Genomic DNA, 23,207 nt, shown 5'->3' on the forward strand with positions numbered 1-23,207 from the left:
CAGGCGAGATCAGCATGACGGAACCTCATGGAGACGGCAGTGGCGGCTGCCCCGTAGATAAATCGGAGGATGTCCATCTCAACCCATCTCTTTACAGTTTCCTGGGAGAGAGTGGGGGGGCGGATGGGAGAGGGGTGCATTCCTCCTCCTGTTACAGCTGGGAGTGCAGGGAAGGAAGCAGACGGGTGCCTGGAACCCAAGATAGCATCCACAATGGAACTGCATGTCTTCGCAGATTCACCCGTATGTGTGAGATATATATGCGTATATGTGTGTATATCAAAAGGAGACATGAGAAGAGAGAACAATTTTGAGAGCGCTGTGGGCACCCCCTCCATGGTTCCTCTCTGTGAGCGCACGTCCAGGAGCGGGTGACACGGGGAAGACGGAACCCTCCAATTGCCCAGGGTGCTCTCATTTCCTCCGGTCTTCTGTAGGACGAGCCTCTTACAGACGCAAGCGTTAAATATTTCCAACAACACGGCCCCTGAACAGAATCCAAGTTTTCTCTTTCCCTCTCTCTCACACGCACAGGCGTGCGTGGGTGTATTCCGTGGTCCCCGGCTGATCGAAGGATGCTCCGGGACGGCGCCGGCTGTCGGCAGCGGCTCCCCTTCCGCTCCCCCCGCCCCTCCCCTTGCACAGGGTGACATCCCGGTGTCCCCTCCCTTGGGGACTACCTCCTCCCCGACCCCCCACCCCGGGAGGACAGCTCACCTGCCGGCAGCGTGGAGAACTCCACGAAGGCCTCCTTCCTCTCCCTCTGCTCCAGGGGCAGTTGCCAGGGCACCTGGTGGGGCTTGGCCAGGACCTTCACCTTGTAAGCCGCATTGGGCCTGAGGTTGCAGAACTGGTACTTGTAGCTGGCGGCCCGGACGACGTCCAGCTCCTGCTCGTTGAGGAAGATGACATGGCTGTAGTTGCTGTTGGTGGGCATCCAGGAGAGCTGGGCGGAGACCTGCGTGATGTTGTCCACACGCAGGTGGGACGGTGCCACCACCACGTCCTTGCCCACCAGCAGCGTGCAGCGCAGCTCGTCCGAGCTGCCCCGGCTGGTGACGCACTGCACGGAGATGCGGTAGGTGCAGGCTGCCATGTTCAGCTTCTCCACCAGGGCCTTGGTCCTGCCACCCAGCGCCAGGCTCAGGCGCGTCTCTGCGTCCACCAGCACATTGTAGGTGCCCACAGTCCCCCAGGCCGGGGGCACCGCCGGGGGCTCCCAGCCCACAATGACACTTTTGGCAAGTTGTTTGATGAGGGTGATTTTCCGAGGGTAAGGCACGATGTCTTCTCCGATGTCATCGATGTTCGTGTCCAGCGTCCCCGCCCCGTGGTCGGAGGGGCCGGAGTCCGTGTGCGTCGGGGAGTGGAGGTCCAGGATGCGCTCCCCCTCCGAGCCGACGCCGGCATGGTTGATGAAGTTCTGATCCTGGTCTTTCCCCAGAGTGCTTGCCAGTCGAGACTCGTCCTGGACAAAATCCACGAAGTTGGAGGGCACCAGGCCCCTCTGCCCATCCAGGAGCTCGCCTGTGGGGTACGAGGACAGGGTTACCGCCCAACTGTCCCATGGGGGCCCAAGGGCCTGCAGTGGAGTCTGCGCCTCCCCGCAAGGGGACTGCTGTACGGAAAGCAGCAGGGTCACAGTGGATTCCTCAGCCCTTTACAGGAATCGCTCCAGCATCACCTCTTCGGGACCCCCGCCCCTGCGTCAGCACCCCCCAACCTGCCATCTGCCACCCCACCAGTGAGGCTGGCTTCCCCCATAGCGCCCAGCACACCGCGGCCAGCCACCCGCGTATGTGTGTCAACGCCCCCCTTCCAACGGGGACGAAGCTCTGGGAGGACAGGGAACTCTGTTCCCTGCTAGACCTACAGGGACGCCTGGTACAGAGTAGGTGCTCAGTAAGAGTCTGTCAGAAGGACAAACAACATGCAAACTGCATGGGTTTGGAGGCTAAAAAAATTACACACCTTACTCTGATTTTTGATTAGGTGATCACACAAACAGGAATTAAAAGGTGAATTTCCTCCCCCGCCCCCTTGCCGAGCAATGTGTCTGTCTTGGCGAAATTCCCGACATGTGTCCGTTTGGTGAGAGACGATCAATTTGGTCCCAGAACCACCCGGAGGCTGAGTGGCCCAAAAAATGCCACCAAACTAGCTCTCGTGGCTGCGGGCAGTCACAGCGGGGACCATTTTTTATTTCATGAAATGGTCTAATTTCTTTGCGTTCTCTTTATTCGTGGGGCTCAGAAGCCTGCTGAGAGCAGAGCCGTGGAAAACTGAGAAGCGTTCGGAGGAGCTTCAGAGATGACACAGTTTGGGTGATCTCGCGACACCAGCGGGAAAGGGCTGTTTCCCCTGGCGCGTCGCAGAAAGGGCTTGACTGGGGGTCCGGGGACCCGGGAGGCTGGGCAGCGTGGAACGAAGGATGGGGTCTGCTCCCAGTAGACACACGCACACGTCAAGGGACGTGCGACGGGCCCGGGCGAGAGGGATGCTGACCACTGAGTCAGTCCCGAGTCTCCCAGGATCAATGAGGATCTCTGTTTCTGCTCCTGTCCCCACCTAGGGGGCAGGTCTTGAGATGTCAGTCTTTGCCTCGAGGATGCTCGGAAAACACAGTGTCATTTGACACAGGGAACGCCGAGAAGGAGGAGGATGGGAGTGACAGCAAGTCCTATGTCCCAGGCCGTATCCTCAGACCCCACGTCTGCTTCCTCATTTATCGCCACAGCCGCCCCTTAAGGTGGCCACCGCGACCATCTGCATAGAGAGGGGAGGTGAGCTTGCCACTGTCACGTGGACAACGGAACGCTGAGCTCTGCCGCCTGCCTTTCATCCGGCCTCTGGAAAGTCTATGTGGGCACGGTGCCTGGCACAAATACTCTAGAGAATTCCAACGAGGGTTACCTGGCAGCCGCCTTGGACACACAGTTCTCCCCTGGTGCGCACATCGGTGACGGCAGTGTGGATTTGTGTTAAGAGTTCAAGCAGCTTTGCCACCAGTTGTGGTGAAATTTCTCGGGAGGCCTACCCACAGCTGTGCCACTGTTTTTCCGGTAACTAATGGAAGCCAAGAATTTCAATGACCCCAGGCTTTGGCACCTTCAGAAAAACAGCCCAGGCTGGGCTGCCGCTCACTGACCTCAGCGGAGGCCACCTGATCTCGGGGCCCATCAACCCTAGGACAGGAGTCAAGAGTGTGGCCATCAGCTCCAGGGAAGCTCCAGGTGGTCACGCAAGAGAAACTTGCTAGTTTAGCAAGAAACAATTTTTTTCTGCTCAGAAGGACTGGAGGAAACCGAGACCCTTCTGTTAGGGCAATGGGAGAGTTTAGGCAACCGAGGAATCTGGATTTATGAAGATCCTGGGGATGTCCCATGTTCATCCTCTAGCTACAAAAGTGACCAAGGTTATGAGTTTTGGGCAGAGGAATTCCCATTTCCTGATCTCACACTGCGCAAGGTGCAGGAAGTGGTCAGGCAGGACACGGGGCTGGACCACCCTAGGTTAACAACAGAGGCTGAAGGTCAGTGGGATCGCTGTGAACCAGACGAGGTCCCCTGAAAGGGTCCCCGGCCCTGCCTCGGAGGAGGTGCTGGGCTGTAAGAGAGGCGGGGAGGAGAGACCCTCATCTGTCAGCCCCACGTGTCTGCAGGAGCTCCTGGGAAGCTCTGTGGACGTGAACATGAGAAGGTATCCACCCCGTGTCAGAGGGCTGCTTGGGGTTAAAAATAGGAAACCCCACTGAATCAGACAAAAGGGGAACAAACACCTCGTAACTCCCGAGGGCGGGAGGGTCAGAGCAGAGGCTGGGGCGGCCGGGAGTGATGGGCGGCCCGGCCCTGGCCTGGCCTGTGTGCGCCCCCTGCCCGCCACGCTCTCACTGACCTTCATAGAAGCCATCCTCGTCCATGTCTCCATAGACGTAGAGGTACTTCCCCGCCGTGAGGGGCAGCTCAGCCTCTGGGTTCTCATTTGGCCCGTCAAAGGGGTTGTAACTAGAGAGAGAGAGAAAACCCATTCAGTAATGCTCTGGATGGAGACCGACCCCAGCCCGTCCCTTGCAGAGCTCGGGGCCTCCTCCCTGCTGTCGCCAGGACATTTTAGACCCACACGATGGTTCGGTGCTCGTGGATTGTCAATGCACTGAAAACTCAGGCTATCGGTAGCTCAACTCACACAGATTTCATGCTAAACGGTAGTTCTGGAAGCAAGCCGTACACTGAGTCCTTTGTATCAGATGACATCTAAATGACTCCAAATTATATTTTTAAATAAATTTCCAAATCAGCAAGCAAATAAAGAAATAATTAATCCTATAATCGTTCAATATATATTATCGATCACAGGTAGAATCATACGACATATACTCTTTAGTCACCTGCTTACTTTTTACACTTTGCAATATGACATGATTATCTTTCCCCTCATGAAATATTCTATCATATCCTTTTTGATGGCTGTATAATACTCCACTGAAGAGATTAACATGCTTTATTTAACCAATTTCCTATGTTGGGCATTGATATTCCTTCCTAAAGATAAGTCCCTAGGTAGTATATTTGTTTGGCCAAAGACCTGCACATTTTAGAGGTCTTGGGTATGTACAGCCAAAATGTTCTAAAAATGGATGCACATTTTATCTTCCCCTCCCCACTAGGACTGTAAAATGCCCACTTCTCAAATCCTCAAAATATTGGAATTAACATTTTTTTTTAAAGTCATGTCCAACTTGCAGATAAAACACGTGAGATGAATTTTTGATTTTCTAAGTAAAGGGTCAGTTAATTTAAAATAACAGGAAAGGACTCAACAAGAAAGTCAAAGTGACATCAGTGATCGTGGGAGATGATCACGTAAACAAAAAGAACAAAGGGTGTCACTCAGTGTCCTGTCACACAAAGGGTGAAGCCGCAGCAGCTCCCCTGGGGGCCAGCAGCCCCGTGAGGTACCAGCACTTTCCTCTGTGTGTTTTATCTGATCCCCACCGACGCTCAGTGAGGAGAGCAGAGATGATATTATTCTCATTCCCAATTCTCATGGCCAGCTGAAGTGCAGTGGCTTGTCCAAAGCCACACGCTCATTAGGAGGTGTGGGTGGGAGCAGAACGAAGGTCTCCTGACCCTCACCCTGCGTGGGTTTAACCACACCACGTCGCCCTGTTCCTCGGAGTCCAGAGGTCCAGGGACGCCGTCCAGCGCCCTGAGGGTTTTACTGAGTCGGTGACTGCTGGGGCATCTGCATTGGGATGGAAAGCCAAGCAGACGGATGTACGATGTGAAAGCCCAGCAGCTGGAGTGAAGCCAAACGTGGTTTCTGGCAGAGGGAATGGCATGTGCAAAGGCCAGGAGGATGGGAGCGGGGTCCCCTCAGCTGCTGGAGAAGGACGGGTGAGGGTAGGAGCGCTGGGGGCCGTGGGTTGGAGGGGCCACATCACTGTGGATTTAACCTCCAGAGCTAATAGCTATCGGGAAGGAGTCGTCACCTACGGAGTGACATGATCGCATTTGCGTTTTGCAGAGAGGTCCCTCTGATGCCGTGTGGATGGGGTCTAGCTGGGCAGGGAGTGTCCTTAGAGGAGATGGAAGGGGGGCTGCCTGGGTATGAGGGCAGGGGAGCAGGGTCCCGGAGGACTCGAAGCTTTCTGGCCTCAGGAGGTGCAGATGTGGGTGCAATTACTGGGCAGGCGCTGGCGGGAGCGGGGCTGGATGCGGGGAGACGGGAGGCCCAGGGGCCAGTTCCAGGCGCCTTACGCTGCCTAGGCTCAGAGAGGCTGTGGCTGCAGGTGGAGCCTGGAGTGGTCCACGTGCAGAAGAGGTCGCCCAAGGGGGGAGGATGGAGCAGGAAGACAGGGGACGGGGCCCAGGCTTCAGGAGGCCGCACATCACTCTCAGGAAGAGAAGTCTCAGCTGGTGGGAAAGAGGGTGGAAGAGGCCAGCATGGGGAGGGGACCGTGGGCACCGAGGGGAACTGTGCACCGACGACGGGGTCCACATCCATCGGGGGTTGACGGATAAAATGCAGTCTCCCCGGGCTTCCCCGGTGGCGCAGTGGTTGAGAGTCCGCCTGCCGATGCAGGGGACGCGGGTTCGTGCCCCGGTCCGGGAGGGTCCCACATGCCGCGGAGCGGCTGGGCCCGTGAGCCATGGCCGCTGAGCCTGCGCGTCCGGAGCCTGTGCTCCGCAACGGGAGAGGCCACAACGGTGAGAGGCCCGCGTACCGCAAAACAAACAACAAACAAAAAATGCCGTCTCCCCGAAGTCCGCTGTGGTCCGGGTATAGAAGGGGACAGAGCTGCAGCGGGTGAGCCTTGATGACACAATGCTAAGACGGGAAGGAAATGTCCAGAACGGGGAACCCACAGTGACTGAAACGTTAGTGGTTATTTGGGGTGGGGATGGAGGGGATGGGCTGACACCTGAAAGGAACGGGGGTCTTGGTAAGCAGACAGGAATGTTCTCAACTTGACAGTGGCAAGGATGGCACGTACTGTGCGTTGCATCTAGAGACCGTCATAGAGTGAAGTAAGCCAGAAAGAGGAAAACAAATACGGTGTAATGTCGCTTATAAGCGGAATCTAGAAAAACGGTCCAGATGAACTTATTGGCAAAGCAGAAAGAGAGTCACAGATGTAGAGAACAAACTGACGTTGACCAAGGGGGGTCGGGGGGTGGGACGAACTGGGAGATTGGGATGGACACAGACACACTACGTAAAACAGAGAACTAACAAGGAGCTACTGCAGAGCACGGGGAACTCTGCTCAGTACTCTGTAATGGTCTAATGGGAAAAGATTCTAAAAAAGAGTGGGTACATGTATATGTACAACAGATGCACTTTGCTGGGCAGCAGAAACTAACACAGCATCGCAAATCAACTGCACTCCAATTTAGAAAAATGGGGGGACTGTAAGGTATGTGACTGACCCCTCAGTAAAGCTGTTTAAAAGGAAGGGTGCGGGAGGCTTGCATCGGGTGCCTGCCGCACTTCTGGAGAGGGGCCCCCTGGAGCCTCAGCGAGGCTCGTCCTGCTGTTGGGGGAGGGGACACCGGGCTGAAGAGGGGGCAAGAGATGGGGAAGCAAGGCCGCTCCACAGGCGGCTCCTAGAGCAGAGGTGGGAGGAGGGGATGGGGCCATGGGGAGCAGGGCTTCTCCTGTTTCCAGTTTGGGGAAACTTCAAAGCAGGGTGCTGAGTAAGGACAGTGTTTAGCTCCGGGGGGGAAACGCCCCCAAACTCCCCTTACCTTGGAGCCACTCCTCCAAGGGTCCGCAGGGTGTTTGGGGAACTCAGATCCGCGCGACTCTGTCTGGGACTATTGTCTGCGCTGCTCACGATGTGGTTTGATTTGGCCGGGCGTCAGGTGGAAAACACCCAGAGCTCCAGCAGAGGATGGCGGTGGGGCTCACCGAGCGCCCTGGCCGCGGCTGGGGACCGCGGTGTCGGCTATACACCGGCTGACCGCCCAGGCTCTCTCTCTGCCTGCTTTCACGCTGGCTGTGGATCCAGACTCTGGGTGCCTCTGCTCTTGGGCACCTTCCCCAGAATAAGGTCTGGTCTCCCCACGAGAGCGGAGGGAGGGCGTGCCCAGGGAGCAGGGGGCCACCGCAGCCTCGAGGGACCAGGCTCATTGCTGGGAAGGGCCCAGCTGGCAAGGGAGACAAACCTGGAAGGCAGATCGGCATCCCGGCCGCGGCCCCAACTGGCCGGCCCGGAGGGCTCTGCCTGAACAGGTGTGCCAGCCCAGCTCCACACACACAAAGGCAGAACCGCCCTCCTACGAGACATGGGGCGGGGCTGAGCTCTCCTTCCTGGGCCCCAGGACTGGCGTCCTCAATGCTCTCTCCAGTGATATGGCGATGTCCCCATGGACCCTATGAAGGATGCAGGCGGGGGCATGGGGGGCGCCCTCCTCAGGGGCCGGCTGGCATCCTCATCCAGCACGCCCCAGCCCAGGGCGGCTACTCCACGGGCTTCCATTATCTGGACGTCAGAAGTGGGTTTGCATTGGTGAAATTAGTGGATCAGCGGAAAATGATCCACGGACAGGCAGCATAGTTATTAGAAACGGTTCTCACTGGAGGAGGCACAAGGCACTGAAGGTGTGCAGACGGGCTCAAAGGAAGCTCACCCCACCTCCTCCACGCGGACAGATTTTAAGGATCTAGTGAGGGAGGCATCCACCCTTGGTGACGGCTCCTGAGGTCTGATTCCTCAACAGCTCTGTGCACAGTCCAGTCCCCTTACGGGGGACTCTGGTTGCCCGTCGCCCACTAAGAGGGCAGTGGCGTCTGCCCCCAGAACACTGCCCTTCCTGCCCGGCCAACCCAGGAGGCAAAGGGTCACTGGGGCATCTGGAAACACAAGAGCCCAGAGGTCCTCACTGAGCATAAAATACAGGAGGTCTGTTTTATGTCTGCTTTTGGTGACTATTTGATTCATCCGTGTCTGCACACCCGGCAAACTCTGGGCATTATAACGCCTGTTGCATTATAACCAGGCAGGGAAGTTGCAGGGAGGCGGCTAACCCTCATCCATCTCAAAGTTTTCAGTGGTAACCACAAAGAATCTGAGGGCCGTGCATGAGCAGCCTGGCTCACGTTGGTGGACACAGACACCCAGGTCCTCCAATGGGAGCTCAGCTCTGCAGCTGTAACAGCTACGTGATGTGGCCCAGGCACCGGGCAGACAGGGACGATGCCGGAAAGGCACCAAGCAGGAGGCTCTGGGCAAGGGGGCCCCTCTTTGAGTTTCAGCTTGCTGCCTGTCATGGAGTGAACTGTGTCCCCCAAAAGAGACGTTCAGGTCCTGGCCCCTGTGGAGGTGAGCTTATTTGGAAATAGGGTCTTTGCAGGTGGGATCAAGTTAAGATGAGGTCATACTGGAGTAGGGTGGGCCCTAATCCAAGGACAGGGGTCCTTATAAAAAGAAGAGGGAACACACAGAGAAGAAGGGCACATGAAGACGGAAGCAGAGATTGGAGCAGGCAGCCTACAGCTGAGGGATGTCAGGGATGCTGACAGTCAGCAGAAGCTGGTCGTCCCCACACCTTGATTTCCCACTTCGGCCTTCCAGAACTGGGAGAGCACGGGTTTTTGCTGTTTTTAAGCCACCCAGTTGGTGACAGTTTTGAATGGCAGCCCTGGGAAACTAACACGCTATCCAAACTCTTTCTATCAGGACAAACCCTTGCCACCCTCCAAAGCCTGGATGAACTGGCTGCTTTCTCTCGGCACCTGGGAAGGGTCCCCTCAGCTCACGGAGCGTTCCCACTCCCATCACCCCACCTGCCCAGAGGCTGCCCGCGCTTCCGGATGCCCAGAGGACGTGGAGAGGACCGTCGCTCTTACCTATAGCGGGCGACACACAAGTGGACCTTCCCCGAGTATCTCTGCTTGGCGGTATTGGAATTCCATTCATTATCCATCTATTGGAGACACAATGGACGTGCAGGTCACTGAAGCTGTAGGCGTCACATTTCATGCCGGAAGCACGCAGGAGATCCCTTCCACGGTCCCCCTGGGCTTTTCAGCCTCAGATGGTGGGACCCCCGTGAGATGCTGCCACACCCGGGCTCTTGGTCTTGGGTGTGACCCAGAGATGGGGGCGGGGTCCCTCCCTTCGGGCTTCTTGGTCACACAGAGGACAGTTATAAAGAACTTGTCTCCCCCAATACTGTATGATACCACTTCTATGTGGAGTCTAAAAAATAACACAAATGGAGGTATACGCACTACAGAAATAGACTCACAGACATAGACGACAATTTTGTGGTTACCAGAATGGGGGAAGAGTTAGGAGTATGGGATCAGCAGATACAAACTACTCTATATAAAATAGATAAGCAACAGGATTTACTGTACAGCAGTAAATTGAACTACAGCCATTGCCTTGTAATAACTTATAATGGAGTATAATCTGCAAAAATACTGAATCACTATGCTGACACTGACACAGTATGGTAAATCAACTATACTTCAATAAAAATTGATTAAAAGCTACTTTTAAAAAGACCTCATCTTCCCACACCCAGAATTGGACTCAAGGTAAGGACCATCCCCCAACATAATTTAAGGCCCGAGACGTCACTGCCCCAGACCCTGCCAGGCTCCTCGGAGGACACATTTAGGTGATGCTTTGTGCCCTCAGCCCTCAAGGGCTCAGTGCAGGGAGGGGAGCACGCACGCGTGGATGGTGCCCGGTGCCCCCGGGAATCCTGATCAGAAAAAGGGACACGGGGGCTGCTTCCTCCCGATACCCCCCCCGCCCCGCCCCGCTCCTCTCTGGGGCCCGAGTCTGCCGGCACCGGGACGCTGCCTATAGGGGTTTCCTTACACCGGCTACAACTGTCTTGGGGTTGGGGAGGGAGGAAAGGGCACCAGGGGAGGGTGGGAGTGACCATGAACCCCGCCCACCCCGGGAGAAGAGGGCCCGGTCCCTCCTGACACTCCCGCACCGGGGAGAGGGCTCTCCTGGGGGTCACAGCACGGCACTCCCCGTCTCAGGGCCTTCAGTGGTTCCCCCTGGACTTGGACCAAAAGTCGAGAGCTTCCCTGAGGCCTCAGGCCCCCTCCCCAGCTCCCAGCTCCTCTCCAGCCCCAGTGGGCTTCCCCTGGGCTCCTTCTCACGGATAAACAGACCACGAGTGGCCAAGAAGGGCCGCCCTGTCCTTCACCTCATCCCTCCGGGTCACCGGCTTGTTGGGTACACGACACTCGCTGTTACCCGACTTTTGGTGTTGACTTACTTATGGTCATTCAGCCCATGAGAGCAGGGACACTCCCGCCCCCGTCTGTAAACTGGGGCCACACGTCCTGGCACATAGTAGGTGCTCAATGAATGGGGGTGAAGGCAAGAGCAAGGGGGGCTGGGGAGAGAGGGGGAGGGCTGCCAACACCCACAGCCCGCATCACGGCGCAGTGGGGCAGCTGCCTCAGCCAGGACAGGACTCACGTCGGATTCAAATCTGCATCTTGGGCCACCAGACCTTGACAGAAAGGTGGGCTTGATGGACAGAGGTTCTGGCTTGTCACCCGGGAGCGGGAGGGGCCGGATAGATTCACCGATCACAGTGCAGCTTCCAGTGGAGCTTTCCTGACCTGGACACCAACATCGGAGCAATTTGAGAGGAGACACCAAGGAAATAATCAAAGTGCACTGGTCATTTGCCCTCCCTGTGGGTCTTTCCCTGTCTTTGGCATCAGTCTTGGACTTTTATTTTGGGACCCACCCATCTCCCACTTTTCATCTACACCCCCGGCTCTGGGCTGTCCATCCAGCAGAGTCCACGCCTGGCTACACCAATTGTTTGGTGGAGATGGTGGCGTTACACAGGAGATGGGAAGGTCCAATCAGAGAGAACTTCCTGGGAGTCATGGGCAAAGAGGCTCTCCTTTTCTCTGGCTTAAAATGGAGAGGAGATGAGACTCAGTGATACTGCAGCCACATTGCCACCAGGAGGAGGAAAGTCTGTCTGAGAATGGAGACTGCTTGTAGAAGGAGGAGCTGGAAGACGGAGAGGGAGGAACTGGATCCAGGTGGCATGGCTGGAGCCCCTGAATCCAGCTGTACCTGAGGCTAAACCTAGGCTCTTCACCTACTCTATGGGATAAATAAATTCCTTTTTGCTCACACCAGTTTAGTCTGGCTTTGCTGTCACTTACGACTGAAAGAGACCTGACTTATACACAAAGTGGCCAAATGGTCAGGTTTATGGCTAAAAACTATTCTTGAGACTCACTAGGACCAAAGCAGATCTGCCCATCCTGTCCTCATGGGGCCGCTGAGCCCCAGCCCAGTGACATGTGGCAGGGCGGGGAGAACTGAGCACCTTGACCAATGCTGGCCCGGACTGTCGGATTAAGTCAGGCGTGTTTCTTTAGGATCAGATGTGAATGACAGAAGCAACCATTTCCCTTCCCCACGTTCTCACTGCCTGGTGGCCTGTGGATGTTCCTTTCTGGCTTTGTCTAGTCTCTGGCTGGCTGTGGCTCTCCCATCACGGGGACAGCTCCACTGAGGAAGATGACGCGCTGAGCCCAAATCAGGAAAAACATACAGGGTGAGAAGTGCTCCCACAAAGGCTGTGTAGAAGTCACCCCCGGAGAACCCCCACTCCCCTAGCTGATTAAGAGAACTGAGAACCTCGGGGGACCATCACTGCAACAAAGAATTGATGCTGAAGTGGATCCGGGGTCCCTGCTAGGAGGCCATATACCAGAGCGCAGCAGCCTGGCTCTGGTCACTGCCCAGGACCCCTAATGACCACAGCAGCCAGTGCTTGGCATACAGCAGGTGCAAAGTCAATATTTACTGAATTAACTGACTCCCTCAGAAAGCCGGCGGAGGGTGTGGCCTGGCTGCAGGGTGCTTCAGTGCTGCAGGGGAGGTGTTTCACCCCGACACAGGACTCGCCCAGGCCAACGAACTGTGAGTGGAAGAGACGTGTCCTGCTTTGGGGCAGAAGCCTTTTTGAGCCAGTGTCTAATTTGTTATGCTTCCTTTCCCTTGCAATGGAACATTCCAGATGGGAGAGGCTCAGCATTCCCGAGTGAAGAGAGTGTGGAACCCATTCCCTGAGCCAAACTGAGATGGATGTGCAGTGTGATCGAGAACGAGACTTGTGCTGTTTCAAGCCCCTGAGATTTGGGGATGTTTGTTACTACAGCTGAACCTAGCCCATCCTGACTGATACACTGCTGCCGGGAATAGCAGGGGGTGACACCACCAGCAAAGGTGAAATGAGTATAGTAGAGTCACCTCATATTCACATTTTAACTTAAACAAATCCAGTTGTCTAGAGAAAAATATATTGTTGCATGTGGCATTTTACCTGCCCTTCTGCTCTCTGAGTGAATGTGAGATTAGAGACAAAATCATGCAGTGCCCTCAACTGCACACCCCTTCATGCTCCGCGTGTTTCAAGATATGCATTTTCTGGAAAATATGGCCACTAAGGTCAAATCAATGACTTTATCCAGTGTTTCACCAAAACCCAGCTCCAATACTGGAAGGAAACTGGCTGTGTAGGGGCAGCCCTGGGAGATGACATGCCCCCTTCCTAGGAGATTTCTAGGGATGATTCTGTCCCTGTGTGATTTCTGCCTTGCTGGTTGCAGATGTGACTCTACTGCACAGAAGGTGAGTCCCTTAGGGACTCATGGTCAAGCGGTCCTTGTCTTCCTCAACCCTGGGCGGACCCAGCCTCAGGCAGGAGGCCCCCAGGGGATGCACAGCACACCTGCCGGGTCCCGCTCTGATCCTGCACTGGCCCTGCTTGCTCCTCTGCCCACCCCCCCCCACCCTCCCCTCCTGCGTAAGGAGGAAAGGCCAGCCCAGCGGCCAGCTCCCTGTCACTCTCACCCTTAAAGGGGCCCCTGCCATCTGCCGTCAAAGAATGACTTTGAGGGGGACTTCAGGCCTACCAGGCATTCCTCCCACGACCAAGTGATGCTGGCACACCAAGGATGCGGCAAGGGTGATGCCAAGCCTGTCTGGCTTTGCCAGCAGGGGGCCCCCGTGGGCGAGGTAGCGTTTATTAAATGAGCTGGTCTGTTATCACGATGGCTCTTCCAAGTGGCTGAACGGAAGCCTTGGTGCAAACCTATTCTTCTACCGGGATCGGAGACAGCGTCCTGTTTGGGTTTTGTTGGTTTTGTTCTTAGCATCCATTTTCCTCCGTCGTGAATTAGATCCTTTTTTCCGGATCATCTCAACACCGACTGAACCAGGTCAATCACTGCTCTCCTCCCCACCCCCACTGACCCACGAGCTCGTCCTGGACTAACACATTCTCATGCTGTACTGCAAGGAATTCGCGTAGCGCCCCCCCCCCCCCCGGCTGCTACTCCTAGAAGGGCCTGCTTGCAAGTTGGGCTGGGCTGTATCCGGGAACACAGCTTCTAAAGTGTTCCTGCACCAATAGGAAAGGCTCCCTAAGTGACAGGGGTGCTTCCCTGTAACCAGCCTGTATGCGCGGCCTGGTGTGTGCCAAGCGCCTGCCTCGCTCTGGGGGGCCTGGGGTTCTGGTGTGTGCCAGGCAGAGGTGCCCACGTGACCAGCCCCCGGTGGACCCTGGACGCTGCATCTCTACTGGGCGTCCCTGGGCCTCACCACCGCACGCGGGTGGCTGCTCGTTGGGCGCTCTGGGTGGTCCTCCCAGAGGAAAAAGGTACAGGCTGTCTGCACGTGGATCCCTCCGGGCGCCCATCTCTGCGGGCCCACCGTGTGTCTGTCCTGTGTCGCCGGAACAGTTCTGAGCCAGGAGGACACAACGTTATGCTGAGTCCCGGGACTTACCGACTGCTCGCGACCCGGGGACCCTGAAAAACGTGCATGGCCGAGATCACGTGAACCTGCAGCCCCAAAGCTTCTCACCCAGTGGGAGCTGGAGAAACGGGCTTCATTTCTGGGAGGCAACCTTCTCTGACCACCCCGTCTAAGTGGCCCTGGGTCACTTGCTCTCTTGTCACCTGACCTCCCGCGTCTGTCTGAGTGGGAAGCTGCCTAGTCACTCATCTGTCCCCTTGTTTCTTGTCTGTGCTCCCCCCACCCAGAGGGGCTCCACCCAGGGCCTGGCCATCTGCTCAGCATCGCGGCCTGGGGGGGTACCCTGTGCTCAGAACTTGTCTGTTGGGGGGGGTGTCCAGACCCCCCTCTCCCCCTGTCTTGTGTTTCGTGGCCACTTAGCATTCTCCTAACGCATGAGCAGCGCCGGAAGGGAGCAGGAAGCCAGGAAACATGACTTATCAAGACACAGGCAGCATCACCTTGTTTTCCAAATGAAAAGCGTCCAGAGAACTTACCCTACGTTCTGACAAGACCCAGGAGAGATGTGGGAATTCTCTCTCTTTTATGGAATTCCAGAGTGAGTATGTGACACTCATCTCCAGTAAACTTGAAAACATCGACTGTTTTACCGGAGGATAAAACTGGGCCTGCGACCCGTTCAGCCTTCAGTGGAGAGAAAGCTCCCTGACTGAGCAGGGTACTCTGTTGCCTACACTGGGAACCTTCCATGACGTTAAATTCAATGCCTCTGGGATCAAAATTCCCCTCAACCACTCAAATTCAAACCTCCCTGCCCCCACCTCTGCATACTAAACACAAACGTGATGGGAGGGCGTTGAAATTCACCGCTGTTAGTACCGCTGCCTTTGTCAGAAGGGAAGTGCCAAGTACATCACAAGGTCAACAAGAGGTCACTGGATGAAAAGAGGGGAAACAAGGGAAGCTGAGAAGCCCACCTGGCAGACCCCAGCGTAGACCCCAGAGCCAGACCCCTGGGGCCGAGTCCCGGCTCACCGCCCGGCTGGGTGACCCACTAAGCCCCTCCACCCGTGTTGTCTGTAGAACGGGGCTCAGAACGTGTGCGAAGCCACGCTGGTCGGCACGCGTCAAGGGCTTAGGACGAGGTCTGGCGTGTGGGGTGGACGTGGGAGACGCCGGCTGGCCTGTACCGCCCCAAGGCCTGCTAGGCTGGTCACCGCCCTGGGTGTGGTGAGATGCTCTGTCACACACCTCCACCCCCGACCCTTGCCAGCGCCCCTTCTCCATCCCGGCTGCCGTGCGAGGGAGGGAGGGAGGGAGGGAGGGAGGGAGGGAGGGAGGGAGGAGGTCGGTCGGCCCAGGCGCTTACCTTTGCCAATGGAGGGAGCCAGTCCGTTCATGAAGCTCCGGAAGGGCTTGCCGGGGGACGAGGGTACGTCCAGGGAGCTGCCTCCCTGCAGGTCGATCTCGCCCGCGTGCTCCCGGAGCCGACCCAGGTCCCGGGACAGCAGGCTGAACTGCTCACTCTGCGCGCGGCATTTCTCCTCTAGCTCCCGTGCCCTGCGCTGCGCGCGGAGACCCGGACCCGCGGTCAGCAGGCGGCCTGGCCTGCTGGGGCCCCGCGTGTCTGCGCACAGGTGTGCGTCTGTGCGTGTGTGTGCACGCGTGTGCACAAGAATGCATGCCACGTGTGCATGGGGGGATGACAGTGCGTGTGCGTGTGTACTGTGTGCACGTGTGTCGCATGGGTGTGCGCAGGACTGAGTGCCGTGTGTGCATGTGTTAATGACAGTGTGTGTTTGTGTGTGCAGGAGGGCTGCCTCTTTGCTCCACGGGAGAACGGTGTCTGAACAAACTAAGCTTCCTGTGCACCCTGGCCGTCGGCCAGGTTTCCTCTCAGGGCGAACGTGGGAAAGCACAGGAGCCGAGAAACCTTGCAAACACTCAGATCCCAGCAGCCAACAGCGGGTTGTTCTGGGCTCTGTGTACAGCCCGGGCGCTTTGCGGTTGGCACGCCTCACTGTAGCTGCTTGAAATTTGGAGCGTGAGGCGGTGACACAGCCCAGCTTTGCGGACAGCTCCGTTGCTAACCCCTGGATGCAGTTTTCTCGTAAGCTGCAGAACCCCAAAGCACCCCGCTTTGGCATTAAAGGGAAGTGCTGTTTGCTGGACTGGCTTAGCAACATCGCTGCCATTTGCAGACATCGGAGACATCTCGGGAGCACCAGGGAGCTGGGAGCGTCCCCTGGGCACACGCGGCAGGGAAGGGTGCCCTGGGCAGCTCCCCCCATTAACCCCCAGGGAGCTGGGAGTGTCCCCTGGGCACACGCGGCAGAAAAGGGTGCCATGGGCAGCTCCCCCCATTAACCCCCATCTCTGCCTGCTCTGGGTTCTCAGCTGGGTGGGCGTGACCCAGCCACTCTCCTCTCCCTGGGGAACCGTGGTGCACACTCCCTACACCTCCTCCCCTGGCGCCCTTTCTCCTGCTGTCAGAACTCCCTGCCCTGGGCCATGGGAGGAGGGGCACAGGGAGGATCCGCTCTGCCCCCTCCCCTGCAAGCTCCCTTCCTGACACATTCCAGTAGCTCCCTGATTACTTCTCGTCTGCCCCCCGTGACTAGATCATTTATGCGCCAAGCTTGTGCTTTCTGGTTCCCTGAGACACCCACAACGCGCTGCATAGCACTGGCACATGGCAGGTGCTCTGTAACTGTTTGCTGAAGCAGAGAAGAGGGGACCCCCTGATTTGCAGGCATCACGTTCCTACAGGCAGCAGCTTCTTTCATCTGCATGGAGGTCCTGCCTCGTCTCCCTTCCTCAGTCTGTGATAAGTGGAAAATCCCATCTGCTGTATTATTAACCGTGGGCACCGTCTGGCTTCCTCCACTAAAATGTCAACTCCACAAGGGCAGGAATTTTTGTCCGCTTCTCTACCGCTGTGTCCTCAGCACTCGGACTAGAGCTTGGTACCAAGTCGGGGCTTGAGAGATGTTTGGTCTCATGGCGGTGTGCACGCAGGGATGCAGACAGTGGTAGACCGATGCTCTCTTCCTCTTCCCGCCCCCCACCCCCCGCCCTTCCCTGTCCCTCCTCCACTGGTGCTAAGCTTTTCAGCTCCTTAGGCCAGAATGAAGTGCTGTTTATGTCTGAGATCATGGAATTCTAAAAATAGACCTAACAAATCCCAAACCAATAATTAATTTCTTCGATGCATTTAACAAAATCAGCAGGATTCTTCTCTTAAAAGGCTGAATGAGCTTGGCTACGATTGCTGTCACCACCGAGGAAGGCACAGAAGTGACGCCGGGCGCCCCTGGGCACAGGTGGGGACGTGGCGAGATCCGCCTCCCGCCCGGGCACCCCCCATCGGGGAGACGCGGCACCCGCCCAGGAGCAGCGGTGACCCCAGGAGGGCGGCATCAGATGCCTCAAGGCCAAGGGTTCTGGCTCTCCCTGCTCAGCCCTGAAGACTTTGCTCCAGGGCTGAGCGACAGGTCCTCAGGCAGGGAACAGTCGCCAACAACCCAGCCTCAGGCAAGAAGGGCATTAGAAGAGGCCTGAGCTCACCTGTTCATCCAGGTGTGCCGCCAGGTGCCCTGGTGGCGTGTGTGGGAGGGTGTCAGGTGAACGTGGAAGAACGCAAATGCCATTTAGATGGCCACATCCTCATTGTAATGTGCACAAGAAAAAGACAACTGGTAATCAGGTCCTTCATGTCACGCGTGTGTGAAAAGTGAACCAACCCAAAAAGCAGATAGATTTTTCACTGATGTAACATTCGTGAAATGACAAGACTAAAGCAGTGGAGAGCTGATCAATGGTTGTCAGGGTCTGGGGTTGGGGGGAAGGTCCGAGTACTAGGAATTAAGATGAGGGCGTGTCTTTGGGGGGTGGAGCCGTCTGTATTCCCGGTTGCGGTTCATGAATCTATATGTACCATCAAATTCCGTAGAATTAAGCATCAAAGGAAGGGCGAAGAGTGAGTCTCTGTAGTTTGGTTACTGATAACTGTGCCTGTGTCAGCTTCCCGGTTTCAACAATGTACTCTGGTCACCTACGACGCTGTCCTTGGGGAGGTGGGTGAAGGTACACAGCGACCATCTGTGCTATTTTTGTAACTTCTCGGGAGTCTCAAAATTATTTCAAAATAGAGAGTTTTAGAAAGTGAACGGATTTAAAGAAAATACGAAATAATCACGGAGAAAATCTCAAAGGCGGTACACGAAAAGCTGGCGTTGTGGGAACATCAGATCAGGAGCCTTGAGCGTTAGAGCGGCCGAGGTCTCAGGAGCCCACATGGAGGTCGAGCATCCGAGGTGCCTGGAAACAGGCCCCTGACGGGAGCTCTTGATTTGCTGGGACCGGGGGCGGGCCGCACAGAATGGAAGGAGGGCAGGCTGTGTGCTCCCAGCAGGCCCTGTGGGACTCAGGCCAAACCAGAGAGAAAGGTCGGGGCTCACGCAGGGGTGCTGAACTGCACGTTTTAGGTGCTACAGTGAACTCCATCTCCTGGGCACCACTGCCGGCCGGCCAGGACCCCAACTCCTGGAGGGCCTCCTTCCAGGGAGCGTTTCTTTGTTCAGGGTCCCCTTCACTGATGGGGACTGTGGCAGGCGGTTCTCCCCGGCAGCTGGCACAGGACAGCCTGTAGAAAGGGGGCCGGCTCTGATGTGACTGATGAGGGGAGGGTCCTGGAAGCAGGTGGATCGGAGCTGACGTCAAACCATCTTTGTAAATTGAACATCCCCGGAGGTGGTGGGAGATGCCCATGAGAGGAGGAGCGAGGCAAACCCCCAGGATCTTGGGGACCAGGGGGCTGGTGGAGGAAGCTCCTAAGGGGCAGAGAAGAGGGATGTGCCACTTCGTGCCTTCTTGTCAACAAGCGTTTCATAATACACGTCTGCACACGTGCGACAATTTGGTTTGAGACTTGCTTCCATTGTGACTCGGGAGTGAAGTTGTAGGGCTAAGCCTCTCCCACCTGGCATTTCTACCCCAAAGATTCTAAGAGTCCTGCGTGATCACACCTAATTCTTTGCCCCTCTCTTATCAATTCCTTGCTTTGTTTCTCCTCTGGGTATCCGAGGACACGGCTTCAAGACAGCAGGATGACGATTCCCAAAAGTCAGGCAGCTTCCAGATGCCTTTTCTCACTAATTTCGGGGGGAAACGGTCTGAACAACTAGGAGATGAGGCGTAGGGACCCGTTAAACCGGAAGAACATCCCACAGGTGAGCGCTCCCTCTGGAAAGTTCACCAAGCTTCCCTGCTGTTCCCCGCTTCCAGGAAGGAAGCAGGTGTCCCTTCCAGAGCCTCCGTGGACACCCTCCCCGGGCCTGGCTGTAGCTGGCGGCGGCTGGGTCTCTGATGCTGAGCCCGACCGCTGGGGCTAAGTGCCTCCGATGGTCCCCAGGCTGCTACCAGAAGGAACTGCTTCCAAGTGATGCAGAAAGCAAACAGCAAGCCCACTGTTGGGTCCGGCCGGCTTACTGGGGTGTCAAGATTGATTTCAGGATTCAGGGCACCATCAGCTCCCGGCTGGGTGGCGACACCGGTGGGGCGGAACCACGCTTGCTTGAATTAACCAGTCTGCTTGAGTGTCCCCATCCTGGTTTGTCCCGGCCCCGCTTCTCCTCACCCTAACCCGCCACCTGAGCATCGAGAGCGGAGGGCGGCTGCATTCGGACCACAGCGGGGACAGACGGCACCGTCATCCGGCAAGTAAACTCCAACTGGAATCAACAGCAGAGACTTGCAGGTGTGGCTGCGGGTATTTATAAAGACGAAGGAAAACACATTCAAAGATGCACCTGCCAGCATTCCCAAGGTCCTCCACTCTGTATGCTTCATCTGTTTTCGTTTCTGTTTTGCGGTACGCGGGCCTCTCACTGCTGTGGCCTCTCCCGTTGCGGAGCACAGGCTCCGGACGCGCAGGCTCGGCGGCCATGGCTCACGGGCCCAGCCGCTCCGCGGCATGTGGGATCTTCCCGGACCGGGGCACGAGCCCGTGTCCCCTGCATCGGCAGGCGGACTCTCGACCACTGCGCCACCGGGGAAGCCCTGCATGTTTCATCTGACTTCCAGGCTTCATAAAGGGGAGCAGACGAGTAGGGCACTGTGCCCTGTAGTTAGTGTCCAAACCAGGACCATTTTGAGGGTCCAGGGATGCTGTGAACACTCACGCTAGCACAGCCAAGCCAGGGGCGTCCTAGGCAGTGCGGGAGTGATTTGGGAGTAAGTTGTTCTGTGCGGTGTCTTTAGGGGTAAACAAGATTTGTGGTGCTATTCATTGCTTAGTGAGTACCTACTGTGTGCCAGGGCCCACCGGGGGCTCTCTATGCCTGAGTGCTGATGGCCAGAGAGATTCCCTGGGGTAAGTTGGTGTGAGCCCGTTGCATGGGTAAGGAAGACAAGGCCAGATGGACTCAAGACCAAGGTCACACACCCAGTAAGTGGCAGGACACACCCAATCCTCTCTGACTCCAGGATCTGGGCTGTGTCTAGATCCCAGAGCCCCCCACTCCCTCATTCACTCAGAGGGTGTGGAGGAAAGTCACATAAGCTCACTGGGCCTCAGTTTCTTCATCTATAAAATGGGAGAGAAGCTTGCCTTCCAGAACTATGGCAAATTGTAAGTCCAGACTCTGGCGGGCATGGTAGGGGCTCCATAAGCAGAAACTAAGATCTTTTGTCCCTGTGGGCAAAGGACAGAGCCAGAGGGATGGCTAACTAGTGACCCAATCACCCTTGTCTCTCAGACGGCCGAACTTCTGCTTTCAGCAAAGGTGATGGTGCATTTCAGCCCATGCAGGTATATTAGAATTTCCCCACTTTTTATCATCAGCGGGAGACATGGAGGGTCTCTCCATACTCGTCCACGGTGATGCCCAGTTAAGAAACAGCCTCCACTGCCAGGTTAATACCCACACCCGCGCCCAGCTCTTGCCTGCAACTATAATATACACAGAAAAACCCCATCAATTCATCTGAACCGGCTCTGAATTCCAGGACCTTGACAAATAATTGCTCTGAATTCTAGAATCTTTACAGGACAATGCCATCTTGATACTAAAATGTAACAAAGTAATAACCAAGGGGAGACTTGGGTGAAGATGACTTTTTAATTAATGTTTCGCATCCTTTAATGTGTGTGGAGTCAGCACTATCAAAACACAAGTGTCTTAAACGTTTGCTTTGGTTCACGCGATTAATGCCTTTATCAAACTGTCCAGCTAAAGCACAGTGAATTCTGCTGCTGGTGGGTCTGGATCATTTGAGTCTTTTGTTTCTGTATAGACAAGCACTAGTCACAGAGGCACCCTGTGCACAGATAAACACCTTTCACTGATAAGACTTCAAAACCTGGGGCTTCCCATTGACTGTAGCTTTTGTCCTCCCAACTGCGGTTGGGAAGGGGAGCGTTAGGGAGATAAAGCTGGAGCCAGAGGTAGTCCTGGTCATCCCCAAATACCTGCCCCAGTTTCTTTGTCCCTAACAACCTCGTCCTCCAGCTAAGACTCATGGGCACGGGGTAGCCAAGTCTACCCTAGGGAGGCAGAGACCCCATCCCCACAATTCCCGGAGGACTGAGAATTCTTAAGAGATTTAAAGGCAAAGCATTAAGTATAAACTTCTTTATCTGTGCACGTCTCAGATTCTCAACTTAGCTAATATTCTGTCTGTCCACTTTAGTACCAAAATTGCATTGCCCTGTAAAGATTCAAGAATTCAGATGTGGCAGAGCCATGCCACCAGGCCCCCACCCAGGGAGACTGCACTTCCCAGCCTCCCCTGCAGTGAAGCGGGGCTGGGTCACTAGCTCTGGCCAGCGGCCTGTAAGCAGAGGTGACACCTGTGCCTTCTGTAGCTGAGACACGGAAGAGGTCTCCCTGCCATGGTGACCAGGAAGCCGTACGCTCTGGATGGCACAGCCTCAAGATGCAGGGAGCCTGGATCCCTGAGTCACCATGTGGAGTGGAGCTTCGTGGAGTGTTCCTATATCTGCAGTGGCAAGAAATGAACCTTTATGCATTGAGTGTGAGACTTTGGTGTTTGTTACTGCAGCACACCCTGGCCTAACCTAACACATGCACCAGAGACCAAGTTCATCTGTTCGATGGGACCAAACATATTCATTTACTCACAAGCACGCTCCCTTGCCAGACGGTCACTGAGCATCTTAACACAAGCCAGGGAGCAGAGGGCACCTGAGGCCTTGTTTAGGGACCCGCAGAAATGGTTTCATTTTAATTTCCTTTAAAATCAGAGGAAAACTGAATATAACAATAATGAATCCAACCTGGATTATATTCGTCTTTGCACCTAAGCAGATGTAAAATATAATTTTAATGTTTTTATGGAAGAAGGGACCCATGAAAGCAAAAGGAGCCCAGGGACCAGGAGAGTCACCGTGCAACTCAGATGCTGGACCCTTGCCTCCAGATGAGCCCTGTCTCCTTTCGAATGAGACTCAGGGATGAATGGAGCCTGTTCAGGCTCGTCCTGGCATCGCCCGCAGGTGGATGCCTTGGTCCAGGAGGACGGCAACAAGTGCTGGGAGGCCATAAATACCTAGGAAGGAGCCCTGGAGAATTAGCCACAAAGCATGCGAGACGCACATGCGAAGCACTCAGCACTGACGCACTGGCGGGAAGCAGCTCACCATGGGTGAAAGTCCCCTGGCAACGGACCCCAGAACTCGCTGCCTCCTAACCCAACAGGATTTAGGGTTTACGGGCCCCACAGTCATGGGCCATCTCTTCTCTGCACACTCTTTTCTCAGTGACTTGAGATGGTGTTACCCGTGGACCCTCAGGGCCTAGGCTCTGCTCTTAGAAGCTGTGTGTCCTTGGCAGGTGGCTCAGCGTCTCTGTGCCTTGGTTTTTGATCAGCGAAATGAGGAGCTTGATATCAACCTCCCTGGGTGGTATTAAAA

General features: G+C 55.9%; 1 protein-coding gene across 5 annotated transcripts in view; it reads right to left on the minus strand.

Moving 5' to 3' along the window:
• The window catches only part of RIMBP2 (RIMS binding protein 2), a 72,870-nt gene that overhangs the window by 37,283 nt on the left and 12,380 nt on the right, over window positions 1-23,207 (minus strand). For all 5 annotated transcript variants that reach the window (XM_029234231.1, XM_029234212.1, XM_029234246.1 and 2 more), the window contains 5 exons: window positions 15,642-15,837; window positions 10,958-11,103; window positions 9,355-9,431; window positions 3,895-4,004; window positions 718-1,527 (listed from right to left, as the gene is read on the minus strand). In XM_029234231.1, coding sequence (XP_029090064.1) covers window positions 718-1,527; window positions 3,895-4,004; window positions 9,355-9,431; window positions 10,958-11,103; window positions 15,642-15,837 — 1,339 coding nt within the window. The remainder of the gene's footprint in view (window positions 1-717; window positions 1,528-3,894; window positions 4,005-9,354; window positions 9,432-10,957; window positions 11,104-15,641; window positions 15,838-23,207) is intronic.

Source organism: Monodon monoceros, unplaced genomic scaffold (genome assembly GCF_005190385.1).
Source record: "Monodon monoceros isolate NGI ecotype Baffin Bay Population unplaced genomic scaffold, NGI_Narwhal_1 Super_Scaffold_1, whole genome shotgun sequence".
NCBI classification, from domain to species: domain Eukaryota; kingdom Metazoa; phylum Chordata; class Mammalia; order Artiodactyla; family Monodontidae; genus Monodon; species Monodon monoceros.